Raw genomic sequence first — 19,514 nt, 5'->3', positions numbered from 1 at the left:
CGAAATCAGCTGTGAGGTCACGTGACAGCCAGCCAATCAGCGCCGGTGCTGTCAGGCGCGTGCAGTGCCTACAGATGTTAAAGTTAGTTAACTGAATATTTGTATCATTAACTTACACAAAGTTTTAATAACCAGCGACATTTTGTAGTTTATATGTTTTACAGAAATGTTGGAGTTGGACCCACTAAACCTGCAGCCTTCGAGTCACCTGGGAAAACACAAGGTTCGTGTAAAAGTGCAGTTTTATCGGAAAAAAACGAGTTTAATACGTAAGATCGGCTAGCTTAGCTTACCTTAGCTTAGCTTAATTAAATCGTGTTTGGTTGGTTTTTTGTAGTTAAAATTTAGCAAAAGAAACACACTGTCTGGGTGGACATTGATTATACGTGTGGACTTGATTCACATGACTTGGACTCGAGTCAGGTTTAAGTCACAATTTTGATGACTTTAGACCCGGGATAGTTGTCTTTTAGGAAGATTCTATTTTAGGCTATTTTAATTTTTTTTCTTTTCTTTTCATACAATTTTGTCTTCAGTTTAATATCCACCTCAGTCCACTGCTTTACACTTTTGCCTTGACTGGCTAAATGACACAATGAATGTTTTCTTGATGTATAAAATTGACTTTTATGTAGACTAATGATGCATTTAAGACACTGTTTTTGACAGTTCAGGTGAGGTCACAGCTCACAGATCCGCAGTGACAGCTGAGTCTGTGTCCTCAGCAGAGTAAATGTACAGTCAGCAGCTAAATCCTTCTCAGTTAGTCATGAGAGAGTTTATATGTTTCTCTCCATTATTGTTGTGGAATGTACTCATGTATGTTACTGTAAACAGTGATATAAACTTGACAGACATTTTAAGTATCTCCTGACATTATAGGCAGGTATGTCAAGATCACCAACATTACAGTGAGGTAATCCTGTTAAGCTGTTGGCCTAATCCTGCAAAACTCTAATGCTGTTTGTCAACTGTGTGTGCGATTGTGTGTTTCTTAGGGACACTGTCGTATAGACCTGTTTATGCCAGAGTGAAAAGGAAGCGCATCTCCTTCACAGATGGATAACAATATCAGTCAGAACTTTTCACGTTTATTGTAATAGTCAGTGGTTTTTTCATTGTACTGCTAAAAATGATGTCCAAGGCGCCAAGGTAAGTCAGCATTATTTAGCTGTTTCCTACATTACTGCTAGTATAGCCTAAATTTTCCATGCTATTTTTGGATTGTATTGACCATTACATCTCTCAATAATAATACGTCAGCTGAAATGTTAAATACATTAGTAACATATTGAGAAGGAACAGTAAGCATGTTCAATTCTTTGTGGAAAAGTTTGCAGTATTAACCTTGTTCTGTTTCTGCATGTGATCACTTTACTGACAATGAACTGTCTTTTTCTTGATGTGAGAGAGATAAATGTGGTATAGTTTAGTTTTTTTTTTATTCTTAGCATTGTAGACTGTGCACAGACTCTGTATTACACTCACATGGCTGCCAAATCATGTTAATGTAAATATGAAAAGCCAATCCAAAAATAATTGGAGAAGAATTTGGTATCTGACCTCCAGTAATGGTTTTGCCTTATTTTTAAACAGTGCCGAATGTGACATTAAGAAAAGCTGATTTTGGAGGGTAAAATTGATCTCTTGGATGCCCCTATGGTAAAATGTATAAATAATAATAATAATAATAATAATAATAATAATAATAATAATAATAATAATAATAATAATAATAATAAAACGGCTTCTGGGGTGCCCTGCTCTGCATGCAGCTTGCGCCCTTTTATTTATTTTTGCCCCTGACTCCACCAGTGCGTCAGAGTCCTTTTCTGGATCCCTTTGAAACACCAACAATCACTGACACAGATGTTTGCCAACTACAAACTATTTCCTTTAATTTGGGTCACATCCACAAGCTGATCATGAGCCGCCTTACAAGTAAACATAATTTTAAAAAAGTAAAATGATACACATAAGGATCTATATCTATGCATATAGCCAAATAAAATATAATAATAACTATAATAATAACATTATGAGCCACACATATTAATTATTTTCTGGAAGTGCAGGGTTACAGGATTATTATTGCTTAACTGTTTTAATCTGATCTATAACAGGTGGCATGAGACCCTGGTAAACTGTAAGACCAAGAAACCTGCACAGAAGACAGCAGGCAAGGTAAGAGCACACTCTCCTCAGAAATGCTTGTTTGCTAATTTATTGATGCTTATGACCTCAAGTAGGTGTTTAACGTCTTACATTTATCTGATTCATCATGTATTCTAACATAGGTATGAAGTATCATGAGCATTAGGCTGCATGTGACCTTTAAAATATGACTTAAACATGTGGACAAAGAGTAAATTTTATCATTATACATTCAAAAAGGGACAATAAAGATCTGATAATATCCCTCCCAGTTTATGATGTGCAACCAGGGGCTGATTATGAGTCAATGGGCACCTGGGTAGGATATGCAAAAGTTACTGGTACCCAAACAAAGGTCATTGCAACCGTGTGTCTAAAGGACACAAGCTCATAATAACAGTATTCATTGTCCACTAGCTAGGGTTGGTGTAAACAAAATAAATACAGAATTATGGGATCGAGTTACAGAAGGAAAAGTTCTGATCCATATATACACATACAGTATATACATAAAGATGGAGTCAGACTGCAAGAAGAGGGCCAGGATTTTTTCCAATTTATCTTTAAATTATTGAATCGCAGCTTCTCAATGTGCATAATTGAAATAAGTTCATGCAACCTTTTTCTAAAGCATGACAGGATTGGTTTCTTCCAGTCCTTTTTTAAAGACTCCCCTCTTAATAATTGGTTTTAATCTTGCTGGCAAATATCTTTGCTAATTTGGCTTTAAGGTTTAATAACAGCATCTTACTGTATAACAACGTCCCCCAACTCTGTACATAAAAGCGTTTTAAAACAAATGGACTATATTAACAGCGTTCTTTTGTTAATCTAACATGGACAGTATTTCCTCAGAGTGGGTGGATGTCTCTTGCTGGATGTGCATGCATTTGGTTTTATTTATGTTGCCATTAATGGCTGAAACTCAAGTCGGTGCATTTACAACCTGCATAAGCCGCTAAGTCAGGACTCTCCGAGCCTCCTCTAATTGATTTCTCTGTCTTGTGGTCCGGCCACAGATTGATTGCCTCTGCAGTTGGTGAGGCTGCATCTCTAGAGACTGGAATAGACTGCCCAAAATGTCTGATGGCTTTCCAGTGCTCAAGTGTGATTAAGTTCAAGTGTGTGTTTGTGTGTCTGTCCATGACCACAGTGTCGGTCAGATGGCACTTAAGCGAATTAAGAGCTCTTTTGAGGATTAAAAGGTTTCTCCAGAGGTGATTGGATTGCACGTGTCAAAGACTTTAAGTTGGGGTGGGCACGGGCTGGAGGTGCGATGTTTGACGTCTATCCTGAAAAAATACACAGAACTTCATACCTACAAATCTGTCTTTTAGTTACGTTTTATCGGAAATCACTCTTTGACTTCTGCTCTTTCTCTATTTTCTCTCTCCTAAAGGAATCAGCAGCACTAACTGCATCTAGTGGAAGTAAACAGGCTGGCAGCATTAAAACCAGCGCTACTCATGGAAGAAGCCACAGCCTCAACAGCAGAGGGAGTGAGTCGACAGCTAGCAGCAACAAGGCCGGTGGCAGCTTGAAAAGAGGCAGCCTCGGCCACCAAGGCCACCAGGGCACCAAACCAGCATCTCGCCCATCCAGACCTGCTCTCCGCCTCTGCAGCAGCCGGAGCTTTTCATCACTCAACACCTCCTCTCTCACTGCTGCTCCTTTCATGAGAAGCAGCCGCTCTCTCAGCCGACTCGACCAAAGAGCCACTGGAGACGGTAATTTCATTCATGATTTATTTATGTGTGTATAGAGATTTTTTAATCCAAATAAGATATATTACAATAGCAAATCTATATGTGTCTAAAAATCTAAATCTGGTAGCTCATTCTTAACTTTTAGCTCTGAAGGATTTTTCTGAAGTTGCACCACAGCAAAGATTGATTAAAACTAAACTCTTTGCCTTTCTTTCTTTCCTGATGTCTCTGAAACAGATTCAGACCATGCAGTTTCAAGCTCACAAGTAAAAACAGGACAAACCACAGAAAACAAAGCCCTGAATTCTGGCCAGCGGTCCTCCTCTGTGGAGCAAATCAGGTTTGTTGTTGTTTTTGAAACGTTTTTTCAAAAGAATTAGCTTTTATTATTGGGCTATATTTGAAATGAAATGTTTTAACCAGTTTTGTCTATTCTGTTTATGTCTCCATCATTAAAGGGATAACAAAGACCAGTGTCATGGTGACAAAGCTGAGAAAATGAAAACAAGCAGCTCCTCAGAGCCCCCGGAGTCTTCCTCCTCTTTGGTTGCCACCACTGCATGTCATCATCACTACGACAAAGTGAAAAAAGAGGTACTTTTACTTTTAATTTATATTTCTGTGTACATATGTAAGTAACTGTTAACAGCTGCTGCCTGTACCAGTCATAGGTATATTGACTGTTTTATATCTTCTTGCATCGTTGATTGGAACTTACTGGTGTAGCCTCTCTGTATTAAGGTGGACACTGTCGTCATTTTAATCATACATTTCGTTGATGTCCTGTTTATCCCAAAAAAATATATATTTGTGAGGTTGCAAGAAATCCATATTAGTTTGGTTTCTGTCTCAGCTGTTACCATGTTTCAGTAAGTACTGTGACATGAGTTAGGTGTGCAGGAGTACATGATTGAAGGGATTGTTTAGTCTGGTTTCTTGCTGGTGACTGAAGGCATGTTGCATCTTGGATGGTGTGCTGTCAACCATTTACTTAAATCATAGTGTCTCCTCTGTGCTAAATTATTAAAGACTGGGTTGCTGATTCTGCTCAGGTAGCCATTAAGTAAGAACTCCCGTATTGCCATGCAAGATATATTATTAATTTAAATTGCTATGTTGTGCCAAACAAAATCTGTGCTGTTGTTGAGATCCAGAGACAGAAAAATGACACATTGCCTCTCTGAGTGATGAAGCGCTCATCAGCTGAAGTCAATACAAGGACGTATGTCTTTATTGTTTCTGGATGTATTGCACTTGAGAATGAGACTGCTGGTTTGTGTATTTGCAGTGTTTCTTATTCTTTCTATATCTCTGCAATTGCATGTTTTGTCATGCCACAAATAATTACGCTACAAATCTCTAAAATGATGCAGGGTTTTCCTCCAAACATATTAATCAGTTGAAGTCACTGGAGTATTATCACACAATAAAAAAAAGTAGAAAAAATATATTTAAAATATTTTAGAAACTCTGAATACCAAACAAGTGATTGTAGACTTTAAAAAAGAAAAATGTACCTAAAAATGCCTGAAACTCAAGTAACTGTCTGTGTTTATCTTGCAATTCAAATATTAATTTTCACTGTCTTTTATGGCTGCCTTCACAGTCAGTTTATTATTTTTTTTCAACTTTATTTAAGGTCATTTTAAGAAAATGCCATTAAGAGAACATTTGCTCTGAAGTTAAAAAGTTCTCTATAGAAAAATGGTCTGTAGATGATCAAGGACTCCATATCTCTGTGTTAAAAACATTGGAAATGAATTAAGCATTGACTACTTTAGAACAAACAAAAACATGCAAGAACAATGCTAATTGCTGTTACTTACTGATGGCTCACTATAGGACAAAAACATGACATAATTAAATAATTAAACAAAAAAAATGAAACCTCAGCTGCAATTATATCCTCTTTTCTGTGCCAGGAGTTGAAACGCTCTGCTCCTGACATCTCACGCTCATCCATCCCTCGTTACCGCGGTCTCAAATCCCCCGAGTGCAGAAATGTTAAGGCCTCTGCGATTGTGAGTCTGATCATGAAACACAAAAGTCTCACAAAAGTCTGAGATATGTTTAAGAAAAATATTGCCTCTTATAGAAGTAGCAGTAAAAATCTGCATGTAGTGAAGTTATCTAGAGCCCTCAGCATGTTTGAGATGGCTGAATATTTTGCTTTTAAGTTGTATGACGATAATGTCGGTCACATCAGTGAAGTGATAGATAATATCTGTGGATTACTTCATGATTTTGATGTACAGTATTTCTTTGGTATGGTACATAAGATGCTTTACTTCCTCTTTAGCCTGACCTACTCAACTTTAGGAAAGGATGGATGATGCGGCAGGATGCATCTGGACAGGTGAATTAGTCAATTCACTTTCACTTAAGATTTTAGGAATAATAGCATGATTATGGGTCTGACAAGCTAATAACCTTGTCTTGTTGTGCTTATAGTGGCAGAAACACTGGTTTGTGCTGACTGACCAAATCCTGAGGTTCTACAAAGATTCAATAGCTGAGGAGGTGCGCTGCTTTATTCTGATTTTAAAAAATAAATGTAACAGTTGAAGGAGAAGCTCATATGTCTGCCCATATGGAGATTGACCATAAAGCCAACTTGAATAGGTTAAAAAATCACGACCCAGACATATGACTCTTCACTCAACATTAACTGCGAGTGAATGTCTGAATGCAGGTTCATGTTACAGATACAAATACTGCCCTAAGCTCTCTTGTTCCTTGATTGTTCATTTCAGGCATCTGATGTGGACGGTGAAATAAACTTGTCCACATGTTTTGACATCAAAGACTACTCAGCTCAGAAGAACTGTGGTTTTCAAATTCATGTGAGTTCAATAGCTGCTTGAATTTACAGTCAAATAAATTAATAATGTATATAGAGGGACATATATTATAATAATTGCAATGGTTTTTAATGAGGTATGGGCAGGGCAGAAGTTCTAAAAACACACCTTTGTGGTTAAATGAATACTTAGAGCATTTAAATAAAGTTATTCGGCCGCTACACGGGCAGGTAGGCCAAATGGTTTTGTGGCAGTGTCTAACCAGACCGAATTAAGTATCTTTCAGCATCACTCTTGGTTAAAGTTACTGGTTGGTCCTGCAAACAGTTGGACCAGCAGCTCATGTGTGATGGTGCTCATTCAGGCTTTTCCACTTGGAATGTCTCAGTCTGCAGAGACTGTTTGGTGAAACATTTTTTAGGCAAGTTACTTATTAAACTTATTGAAGTCTGGAGTAGGGATCCACATAAACAAATCTCCACTGTTGTCCCTATTGAGTCTCTACAATAGGATGCATCTACTCATGGATGAGAGGCTTGTGCTCCCGACAATGTGAGATCTAAACATTAACCCTTTAAAACCCGACTTGATTTGTTTGATAACATAGAAAAAAAGCAATAAGCAATTTAACAAGAAATGACCCAAAAATTACAGAGAAATTAGTAAAAAGTTACAAGAAAATTACCTGAAAATAGCAACAAAAAACCACAGCTACCTACTAAAAATGAAATAATACATTGAAATAATGATAAATATATACCTGTAGTTACCTGTAACCTTATTTTAAATACATAATTACAACAACTCTATTATACTTTTCTAATGATTTTCTCTCTCTGTTATTAGCAATTTTTTTTAGTAAATTTTCTTGTCACCTTTTACAAAGTTTTTGCATTCAGGGAACATTTCATGCCAACTTGCTGATTGCCATTTTCCCACGTCTTTGGAAGAAATCAAACCAATTTGCTCACGTTTTAAAGATTTTTATGTGTGTGAAATGCATCTGAAATCAGCACAAGAAAACTAATGTCAAAATAGGTTTCAAAGGGTTAACGGTATCCTCCTCAGCTGAGCCGTGCCGTTAGCTAGCTCAGTGTTCCTCAGCGAGCTAGTATTAGACGCACACTTCCCTCAGCCAGCGATACAGTTAATGGCTGTAGTTAAGTAGAAAGAAAATAGGTTCTTTATCAACTGCTCATAACAAGGTCTGTGGATTACCTGGAGTAACCGGGTCATGATTTCTGGAAAGAGACATTGCTGCTGCGTTTTTCAGATGTATTTTTGTGGCACTCTGCCATCTAGTTCCATTATATTTGAGAGAGGGCGGCTGATATCTCCAACACTGGGCAACTCACACCAAAACAATTTAGATAAATAAATAGCACTACAGGTAAGGGGAAAAATATGTATTTTTCTATATGGGTGTGAACTGTCCTTTTAAGAGAATTCCCTATGGATGTTAACAGCGATGGGTAGCATAAGTCATGCTCCTTTGATATTACCCAATATTGAGAGTAGATTAAGGTAATCCCACATTTTAGACAAACTGTTACAAGATGTTAATACATAATACATAAAAACAACTGGGAATCGTTTTTTAAAGCCGACACATCCACCAATTTTCACTTTAAGGTGTGCCATTAATAATGTCTCTGTTTCCACAGACCAAAGATGGCGTGTACACACTCTGTGCGATGACCTCTGGGATGAAACGTAACTGGGTCCAAGCAGTGTTGAAGAATGTGAGACCCAGTATCCCACCTGACATCACAAAGTAAATAAAATTGTTTAAAGTGCTGTATAATTGGTGTCAGTTAGTAGTTTATATCATGAAGTACCTTTACTCACCACAAGCTACATAATGGCTGGTGGATTTAGTATACATGAATAAATACGTTTCTGTCATTACTCACAGCTCCCTGTCAGAGCAAAAGACTCAGCAGAAATCACAGCATCCAGAGTCGACAGAAGGTTTGGAGACAGCTGAACGCTCAAATAGCTTTTTGCAAGTGCACAAAACCAGCAAGTGTGCAGAGGAAACACAGAAAGAGCAGGAACTCAAACTGCAGCCGGTGACAGAGCGGAGTCGTGCTGATGGAAGCTCTGCATCGTCTGCGATCTCCTCCTATCTTCTGTCCTCCTCCGTCTCACCTTCCACCTCCTCTGCTCCGTCTCTCATTAATCCTCCCCAGCAGGTGGACGAGGGTGAAGGTGTGTCTGGTGTTCAGCGCACGCCGCTTGTTGCAACCACACAAACTGGTGAGTCGTTCAACAAATTGAGACGTATTGTATTGTACAAATTGTATAGCTCTTTAAGATTAATGGTGCAAACTAAAATTTGATGTAGATACTCACTGTATAAGACATATATTATTTCACCACCCTATTCAGTTATTGATATAGTGCTGAACACGCTTCCCATGGTCATGAAATACCTGGAAAAGTCATGGAATTTAACAATCACATTTTAAGGGCCTAAAAAAGACATGGAATTACTAGAAATCATTGAATGTTTTGGAAAACTCATGAAATTTTGTTGCACATAATGAAATTTTTATAGTAACCGTAGGGATAACCCCAAAAACCTGCAAAACAACCACAGAGAGAAGCAAAACAATGCCCAAAGTAACGCAAATACGCTCAAATAGTCCATATGTCAATGCAATACATTTTGTTTACCATCACGTACATTTATTTATTTTCTCCTGGCATTCCCTCACTCCCTTTATGTATGTCAGCTAGCTGACATTCTGTTTAAATAGAGTTTGAATCTGATATGGTGCAGAAAACATTTTTATTATGGGTCCTTGAAAAGTCATGGAAAAGTTTTGAAATGCTGTCCATGAAAATGTGTGGGAACCATGGCTTAATGAAATACAAAGAAAACTGTATTTATGAATATAAACTGCTTCTCATTTCAATAATTAATATTAATGGCGCTGCTTTATAAGTAGTTTGCAATCATGTACCATAAATAATCAAACATAGTCATACATGTTTACAAATTGTTACATTTCATATCCCATTGTAATAAATTAATTTCTGTATTTAACCTTTTATGCACCAGGTGTGACAGATGCATCATCATACGTTGAAGGAGCTGGAAGCGACAGCTCTGCTTCTACAACAATGCCGTTGAATGCTGGGTGTTTTGATGAACATTCAAATACACAGAGTGAAACTGAACAAAGTAAAACTACATCTCAGAATGAGGAGCAACAGGCATCAATCAACATCATCCGTGAGTGCATGAAAGAGACAGAAAAACCGCCCTGTGAGCAGCAAACTGGACAACTTGTCAAAGAGGTGAGTTTATCTTGAAGATTGTGTGTGCAATTAAAACAGTTGTTTAAAGCATGTTCACTTGAAAACAAATACCTGTCTCTTACTGTTTGGTCTTTTTATTTGTCTGCAGCTAGAACAAACACAGAAGGAATTATCTCGACTCCAGCAGTTAAATAAGAGTTTGCAGGAAGAGCTGCAACAAGAAAGAGAGAGTCATTCATGGGAAGCAGTTCATCCACAGGTATAGAACAGAAGAAACCAAAACATTTAAATATTCACTATTTTAAGTTAGTTTTAAGGCAATACACTCATGCCCTGCAAAAAACAAGTCACATGCACACTGTAATTAATGTAGTAACGCAGAAAAATAATGTTAATTCTATTCTTAATTCTATTCATATTCATCATCAAAATATAAGCATGAAGTACATTTTTGGGTTTTTAAAGCTTGCTGTTTTCCCATAGAAGGATCTTCTCTATGACTCGTCTCCGCAGCAATCGTTGGCTATACAGCAGCTGCAGAAGATAAACAAAGACCTTCACTTAGAGCTGGAGGCTCAAAAGAGGAAACAGGAGGAAGCCAGGGAAGTTGAACTACGCCGAAGAGTCGATCTCTTGGCTCAGCAAGCTCAGTTACTGGTCACGGGTGATGCCACAGCACTTGCACAAGCCCATCTAGAGCAGGATCGGCGGCGGTTTCATGAGAAGCAGATGGAGTGGGAGCATAGCGTGGCCCTCCTGAAGTCCCAGCTGAGTGCCAGCGAGGAGGAGAGGAGGGAGGCTGTGTCGCGCTTCACAGAGCTGCAGCAGGAGCTGCAGCGTTACCACAGTCTCCAGCAGGAGGCCGAACGCTTGCACAAACACCTCCAAGAGGTGACAACTCAACTTCATGCTAATGAGGAAGCTCAGGCTCAAAAAGAGGCTCGCCTGCAGAAGCACCTCACGCTCCTTCAAGAGAGTCAGGACAGAGAGCGGAGGAGCTTGGCCGCCAGCCTGGCACAGGCAGAGCGACACTCACAAGACCTTCAGGAGAGACTGGATCAGGCTGAAAAGCAGGTAGAGAGCCTGAATAAAACTCAGATCTGGACCAGGGACATTGAGGAAGCTCAGCGACAGCTTCAAGAGGAGCTGGCTCGCACAGTATCTGCTGTGCAGACACTTCAAGAGGAAAGAGAGCAGCTCAACCGTCGCTGTCAGGAGCTGCAGAACCAGTTATTTGAGGCAGATGGGGAGGTGAGCAGGCTGCAAAGCCGTTTGAAAACAGATGAGACGCACTACTACAATCTTGAGCACTCATACGAGAGAGTTAGTGAGGAACTGCAGCTGGCCTTAGGGAAGGTGCAGCAAAAGGAGACTGAAACAGAGGACATGCGAGAAGGCTATGAGAGACTCCTGGACAGGAAGGAGCAAGAGCTAAGTGAAGTTTTGCTGAAGATGGAAGTCTTAGGGAACAGCCTGGAGGAGACTGAAGTGAAGCTGAACAGTGTATTAAAAAGTTGCACCTGTGCCTCTTCGCAGCTGAAGGATGAGCCTGCTCACCAAAATGAGAGACAGTCAAGTGATCTTCTCAGTGTTAAAAACAGCAAGCCAAAGACACCAGACCAGTTGTCCAACAGCTCAAATGCAGCTGAACATGCAGGAGACGACCGTGAAAGGTTTATAACTGTGATCCATACGCTTGAAACCAAGCTTTATGCAACAGAGGAGAAGCTACGGGATATCATGCAAAGACTGGAGGAGCACCACAGTCACATCAGCTGCCAGGACCCCCACCTCTGCTCCCAGCTCACCCGGAGCCGAGCCACTGCTCAGCACCTCAGTCTGCTGCTCCACAGTCAGGCCAAGCAGAGCCAGCGCTTTGCCCAGGAGACAGAAAACCGCTGTAGGATGCTGGTCGGGAGGTTTCAGGTCGCACTGAATATCATACAAGCCTGCAGAGAGAGGCTCCAAACCACTCCCATTGATATTACAGACTTTGAGAGGCAACTAGCCACCGTTGCTGCGTGCCTTCAGCAAGGAGAGAAAGATGCAGAGAAACAGCAGTATGAGTCACACAATGCCAGCAAAGGAGAGGACAAGATCCTCAATGATGAGGCTTTAGCTGGAGCTGAGAGCGACATTAGTGCTAAAATGAAAGTCATTAACACTTCACCCTCAGACGTTGACATGGAAAGTGTTGGGTCGTGTTTAATGAGGGAGGTGTTTGTGGTAGAAAAAATGGTGTCTGTTCTAAGGAGTCAACATGGGCAACTTTTCTTGACACCAAGAGAGAATGAGGGGGGTTTAGTGCACAGGTATAAAAACATAATCTCCCAAAGAATAGCGTTAAAAATGGAAAAAATGACTCATTCTGGGAGAGCAGACAGTGACAACAACGGGCCTTTAGAGAGGGCCATCAGCAGAGTTTGTGCTGAAGCTGAGCTCATATACGCAGCCTTAAAATTTCAGCAGCAATATGAGAGTGTGACTCAAGCAAATGATCAAGACGAGGAGGATAAAAGGAAGAGTCTGGCAGATATCAACCCCCCTGAGTTGGCTCCTTATAAGGAGCAGGTAGGACAGGGTAGAAGTTCAGAGGGAGCTGCAAAACCAGGTGAAAAGGAGCAGTCTGAGGCCCTAAAGGTTGAGGCAGAGAAACAACCACAGTGGTTAGAGAGACTTATATCCAGGCTGCAAAGAAGGGCTAAATTCCTTCGCCAACTCTGCCAGGAGATTTCTGAGTGTAATGTGGAGGATAACTGGGAAAATGCTTCTGCAGCTGATTTGAACTGGATGCAGGAGCAGGCAAAGTTCATTTATCTGTCAGACAGGCTGCACTCTGATTTAGAGCAGCAGCAGAGTGAGGTGTTAAAGGACAAACTGCAAGCTTTGTGCGAAGAGCAGGATATCACATTAAAGGATGAGCAAGAGGCTTTTAATCAGACCTTGTGTCAGCTTCAGGAGGACAACAGTGTTTTAAGAGAAGAACTGCAGCATGCGGAGCAAAAGATAACATCTGTTGAGACCGGGAACCAGAGACTCCTGGAAGACATGCGGAAAATCGAAGACTATCACGAAGAGCGGATGAAAACACTGGAAACTGAGTTTCAGGAGAAGATAAGGGAACTACAACAGATACATGAAGAGGAGATGAAACACTTGCATGGTTACTACACTAAGTCACCCAAAGAAAAACAGACCAAAACCTGCACAGAGGCACCTGCTCTCCCTGAAAGTACCTCTTCCACACCAGACCAGACTGCAATGGAGAGAAAACCAATGGTGGAAGATGGTGCAGCAGCCATGAGAGAAGCTTACGAGAAAGATCTAGAAAAACTTGAGGTATGTAAACAAAGAACTAATTTCTTTATCAGATGCTCTGTCTCTTTAAATCTTTAGTGTGTAGGATTTAGGGGGATAGGGGGGGATATATTGGCAGAAATGTAACAAAATATGATAAGTATGTTTTCACTAGTGTATCATGACCCAAAAATAAGATGTTGTTGTGTTTTTGTTACCAAAGAATGAGCTGTTTATTTCTACATAGGGAGCGGGTCCTCCATGTTGCATTATGTTTCTACAGAAGCCCAGAACAGACAAACTTAACACTGGCTTTAGATAAGGCCCTTTGTTTTTTCACATTGGTTGTAGTGAGCATCCCCTCTGCAACGAGCCAAGCAGTGTCAGAAAAACACAGATTTTTAATGTGAAAATTATTTATTTAGTGTTTTTAGCAGTTTAAATAATTGGATCTGGGTTGTTGTTTTGTTTTTGTTTTTTTGAGAAGAGACCTCTGCAGGTAATAAGGGTCCTGGTAAAAAGCTCCTGAACAACACTTTAGGAAATCTAACCAGGAGATGCATTTAAACCTCTGAAATCTGAGAAAATTGGTTTGATTTTTTTGAAAACATGGGAGGAAAAAACATAATCAGCAACTTAGCAGAAAATGTCCCACAAACTGCCAAAAAAATTTTTAAAAGGTGATGGAAGAAAATGAACAGTAAACTATCTTTATAATTCTTCTAGTTAAAAAATGACTTTATAAAAATTCTATTATTAATTTTTAAACTTTTCTTATATTTAATTGTCTTTTTTTTCCTTTTGCTTATTTTCAGGTAATTTTCTTGTAACTTTTTACTAATTTGTTGCTAATTTCTGGACCCTTTTTTATGAAGTTGCTCATCACCCTCTTCCTGTGTTTGTGAAAGAAATCAAGCCAGTTTGCTCATGTTTCAAGGGGTTAAGTAAGTAATTATCATTTTTTAATCAGGAAGACTTTTCAAAATGTCAATACAGGCATCCTGTGATCAAAGTCTTACTGCTATGGAGGAAATGCACAGGCAGCAGATTGGTGACTTACAGCAGCAGCATCAGACGGAGGTGGCAGCACTGCTGAAGGAAAAAGATAAGCTGCTGCAGGAAGAGACAGCTGCCACAATGGCAGGTAAACACCTTTACGCAAGAAATCCTCCAAAATAAAAGCGCTGTAGGCCTATTAGGTCTTTTTAGTTACTTTTTTGTGATGGGAACTTTACAGAAGTTGTAACAGTGTTTAGATTGATAGTCGTCATATCTTCCTACAGCCATTGTAGCGATGAGGAGAGCCCATAAACAGGAGCTGGAGAAAACCCGACAGTGTCAGCGTATGAAGGAGAGCGCTGACATCACACAACTGCAAATCGAATATGAGTGAGTGACCACTAGTCCTTTAACTGCACAAAATTTCTTATTTTACACAGACTGGTCAGAAGCATTTAAATTGTTGTGCAACTTATTAGGACATGTTTTAATAATAATAACAGTGCTCACAGTTTTTTACCGAAAGATCAATACCAATCTGGAAATACACAAACAGTATTTTCCTCAATGGCAATTTTTCCCATTGCTCTTCCGGCTGAGCCTCTTGTAGTTTTGTTTGTCAGTTTTCCATGAAGAAGAAATAACCAATAAGCCATGTTTCTACAGTTACTCAATATAGCATTAAATTAACTTTTAAACCCTTGAAACATGGGCAAATTGGTACACTTTCTTTCACAAACACAGGAAGAAGGCAAGCAATGAAAGAAGAAATGACCCAAAAAAATAGCAAAAAATTGGCAAAAAGTACAAGAAAATTACCGTAAAATTAAAAAGAAAAGACAAAAAACAAAGAAAGTTTTAAAAAGGCAGTGAGCTGGAAAAAAAAAAAATTAAATCTATGATAATTCAGTAAGATAATTTACATTTTTAATTATGTTAATTATAAAAAAAATCACTAGTTTTTTTTCTCCTTTTTTCCCCTAGCTTTTTAAAAATAGTTTTCTGAATGCTTGCCTATTTCTTGCAAGTCATGAAACATTTTATTACTAAATTATTCATTGCATTTTCCCCCATGTTTTTTTTTTAAAATGCACCAATTTGCTTAGGGTTCAAAGATTTGTGAGGACTTGTCATCATCTGAAAGCACAAGAAAAGTGATGTCGCGCTAGGTTTCAAAAGATTAACTTGCTATTAATAGTATTTTCACTTAATCTCTATCTTGAAATTCTGCTCACTGTACACTCTGCTTTGCCGCTGCAGGAAGGAGCTCCAGTTGATGCATAAGGAGCTCGAGGTGTTGTCACTGCAGCACACTCAGAAATGCCTGGAAAACTCTCAGCTGAGCCAGGAGCTGCATGACGAGAGACAGTCGTTGATGCAGTACCAAAAAGAAAACCAGGAGCTCAAAAAGAAACAGGTATAAACATTTTCTTTTCACAAAAGCAGCCGAATATTCTTCCATTTGTTTTCAAATAAAATATTGACATGCTGATATAATAAAAAATGACTGTGTAATTCTAAAAACATTCGTATAATATATCTTCTCCTGCTGTCCCCCGTCGTCCTTTTAAGAGAGAGACAGATGAAATGTCTCAGCCACATTTCTCGCTGAATGGGAAACAGTCACATGTTCCTCAAGTAAACGACTTCTATGAGATGGAGGTGAGTGTCTGGACAACAGTTTAACCTTTATACTCGTCACACAAAATAAAACCTCAAGACAATATTTGTGTTTTCAGAAAAAAATGACCGGTAGCTTGAGTTACTGTTCTGTCTTTAACTTTTCTGTATTTATTTTTATGAATAATCACATTTTAGATTTAATGTTAATATGTATACAAAGTGCTAGAAGGAAAAGTTGGAATAATGATTTTGTGAGGTATATAGTAAATGTTAGCACACATAATTCAGTCTCCTTTACTCCTGTAACACACACAACACATAAATAACTGAAGAAACATAACATGTATTTTTTTAAAATAAACTTTATGTTACAGGTGATTCTGCGGGCGAGGGAGGCAGAAATGCAGTTTCTCAGACAGGAAGCTCGTTCTCTCAGAGAGGAGTTGAAGATTGCTCGAATGGTACTGAAATCTTTTAATTTAGGATTTTGTAATTATCAGACTCTCTCCACCTCCCTCCACTCATATATTGAGTGTAATTCCTTTGCAAAAAAATAGAAAAACACTCCATTAACACATTTAAAGATTAATTTTACTGATACCATTAGTAAATATATATATTAACTCTTTTAACTATGATAATCGTGTAGTGAAAATCTCATATCGTGCCAGTCCTAGGTTGTATTGCAAGATGCATCGGTAAAGAATCTTTTGTATTCATGCTTGAAAAATATTTTTCATTTTGTATTTAGTGAAATTAATGCATGAATATAAACGAAACACTTAAAAATATCAACACACTTCTTCCATTTATTTTTTTAAGACTGAGGCATATTAATACAACATGATAAGGATAACCTGATTAAGCCAGCTGCATAAAATGATACGTATGATTTATCACGTACTTTAAGTGGAGAATGCAATAAAGCGTAAAATTCAAACATATCATCATCATATCATCCCATTATTTATATGAAAAGAACAACTGTAAAACTAAAACACAATCTGTGATTTTATACTGACGTGTGTGTGTGTGTGTGTTTATGTGTGTGTTTGTGTTTGTGTTTGTGTATATAACAGGACAAAATATACGCCCAGAACAAGCTCAAGGCTCTTTATACGAACAGCCAGGATGAACCTCATCACAATGTCAACAAACTCTGTGAAGGTGTGAAGTTTGCCACTTGGTCTCCGAGCAGAGACGCCTCAGGACAGAGCCTCGGTGAGACACTTTTGCTTTTGTACGTTTTAAAATGTTTTGATAACTTTTGAGATTTCCACTCACACTGACAGTCAAGCCTGCAGAAATAAGTTAATTTGCTCTCCTGCTTAGCTTAGCGCAAAGACTGGAAACAGCTCGTCTGATTCTGTCCAAAAGAAATGAAAAACACTAATCAGCACCTCTATTGATCTCTTCATCAACTCAAGAGAGTGAATATGTTATTTTATTATATATTGATTTCTTACACTTTGATAAATGCGCCTTAAAGTGGCTGTATACACACTGTTTGTACATTATATCTACTCTGTGCAGGTAAATTAATGTGGGGGTGGGATCACAGGGATTAATGTTGATGCTGAGAACCTGTTGTGTAAATGTATCTAGTTTGTTCATGAAGGGTTTTTTAATTATTCAAATTTTAATTTTCTCTCTTTTTTATGAGTATTTTGTTCTTTAATATACGTAGACCATCTTTTCATCTGTCATCATATGTTCATGTAATTCTATTTGTCATGGTTTAGGTTGCTGTAGTTACGGTTTTTTTTCTTATAGAGATTTTTAGTTTAGTTTAGTTTTTTTCCACCCTAATTAAAAAAATACATTTGAAAATTAATGATAATTAATAAAACAACTAAATAAATTTTTATGTTTTTTTATGTTTATCAGATAAATTGTTAAACTTAAGTTTAGACAGTATTAGTGAAAATTAACAGTAAAATAAGTACTGGCTCTGTAATTTTACATAGATTTGTCTTTTAATTGACGGATATTTTATAAATAGGGACGTTTTCACAACAAAATCATTGAACAAATGTGTTTTTATCTGTGTTTGAGTGGCCTGAACAGGAGTTAGAGTTGTTAACAACTACATTAAAAACACTTGTATCTGCTTTCAAGTACAAAAAAGTGAGCTACTATGTGTATCTCCCAAAATGTTGAAGCATTCCTTTAATTCCCTCCCTCTCTGTCCTTCTCAGAGGACTCTGTGACAAACACAAGTAGTGCTGCTTTTCTGAAGAAAACAGAGAAATCCTCCTTCACACGTCAGCTCAGAGGAGTGAGATCAAAGGTAAATTTTGCTGCTGCATCATCTGTTTTTACTCTGTCTTTCTTTCACTCTTTCTTTTATCTCTTATATGTCTTCTTTCTATGTGTGTCTTGCTTGCAGAGTTTAAAAGAAGGCCTTTCTGTCGAGGAAAAAATGAAGTTGTTTGAGTCGTTCTGATCCAAACAAGATAAGCGTTTCAGAGTAAAACTACTATTAGAAGATGTCTCTTTTCTGTTGCTATGACACGATATGTGTCATATGCAACTCTTTTTTACCTTTTAAAGAGTTTATTTGTGATTATGATTTGTTGTTGCTTGTTGCTGACCTTTTATGTTCTTTGAAAAATGTATTTGAGCATCAGAGTACCACTAGAGGGAGCAGCAAACACTGACTTTTTTAGGTAAACGTCTAAAAGTTTACTGTAAATGAAAACAGTTATTAACAGTTAGACAAAAATATGTAATTTATATTTTAGTCCTTGTGACATTGCACAGTTTAATTTATACACAAAGTTATTGTATTTCTCCGTGTGTTGCATCAGTTGTATAAAAACTGTTATTGACATAGTGCACCACTAGATGTAGCATCATACAACATTTACTTTCCCAGCAGAGGTGACTTTGAAACAGAGGTGATGTCGCTGTATCTGTTTTTAAACTTTAAAATCTGTTCTGCTGACATCCAGCTGTTTTATGACCAAAGATATTTCAGCACCAAAAAAAATAAGGTCAAGAATTTTAAGAATATTGCCATTTTTTAATCAGCATATAAAAATATTAGTCATGATGTGTGAAGATTTTGTATCCTGGCATCATTCAGTTATGTAAATCCAGGCAATAACGTAATTGTCTGTTAATTAAAACACATTATTTATGTTTCCCCATTTCCCTCTGACAGGATCTGATAGTGACTGTCTCAAAAAGTATGAACATTATTATCAGTAGCATACTGTAAAGAAAATCTTTATTTATTTGTTTCCATAGCTAGTAAATGCTCCACACAGACATACACAACACATGAAATATACACTTGGTCGCATCTACACATGTATTCATGTCCCTAAAAGCATAGTCTTCAGCTCTGGTCCTTATTATGGGATACAATGCTGCATTTATGTGGCGCTGTAAAATTAGAAAAAATTAGTTCCTGACTTGGAGAGGGAATGCCCCCTCAAGTCAGAATAAAAACTCAGAAAGTCTGTGAAAATTTTAGTACACAAGTTGATGTCTTATATGCAGAAACACAGTGGACAAAAATAAATGTTCTGTTGATCATGATAAACTTTTTATTAATTCACATTTTGTGTGTGATTAGAAAACTGGTATAAGGTTGTAATAGTTCGTTGCTGTCCCTGCAGGGCGACCTGAATTAGATAGAAAAGTTATCTCTTAGCATCTG

The 19,514-nt window shown here is 38.0% G+C and overlaps 1 protein-coding gene across 1 annotated transcript; it reads left to right on the top strand.

Moving 5' to 3' along the window:
* The first annotated feature begins 1,132 nt into the window (after window positions 1-1,132).
* On the top strand, window positions 1,133-18,293 carry LOC121957160 (trichohyalin-like). Its single transcript, XM_042505683.1, has 18 exons — window positions 1,133-1,152; window positions 2,124-2,184; window positions 3,554-3,881; window positions 4,098-4,200; window positions 4,319-4,454; window positions 8,326-8,435; window positions 8,577-8,920; window positions 9,729-9,967; window positions 10,077-10,187; window positions 10,412-13,267; window positions 14,222-14,369; window positions 14,509-14,614; window positions 15,485-15,641; window positions 15,797-15,886; window positions 16,222-16,308; window positions 16,927-17,068; window positions 18,046-18,137; window positions 18,237-18,293. Exons 1-18 carry the CDS (start codon window positions 1,133-1,135, stop codon window positions 18,291-18,293), a joined length of 5,187 nt encoding a protein of 1,728 aa, XP_042361617.1.
* The last annotated feature ends 1,221 nt before the right edge of the window (window positions 18,294-19,514 follow it).

The sequence above is a fragment of the Plectropomus leopardus genome, chromosome 17 (genome assembly GCF_008729295.1).
Source record: "Plectropomus leopardus isolate mb chromosome 17, YSFRI_Pleo_2.0, whole genome shotgun sequence".
Lineage (NCBI taxonomy): Eukaryota > Metazoa > Chordata > Actinopteri > Perciformes > Serranidae > Plectropomus > Plectropomus leopardus.
Note: the sequence above shows the minus strand (reverse complement) of the source record. Positions and strands in the feature narration are given on the sequence as shown.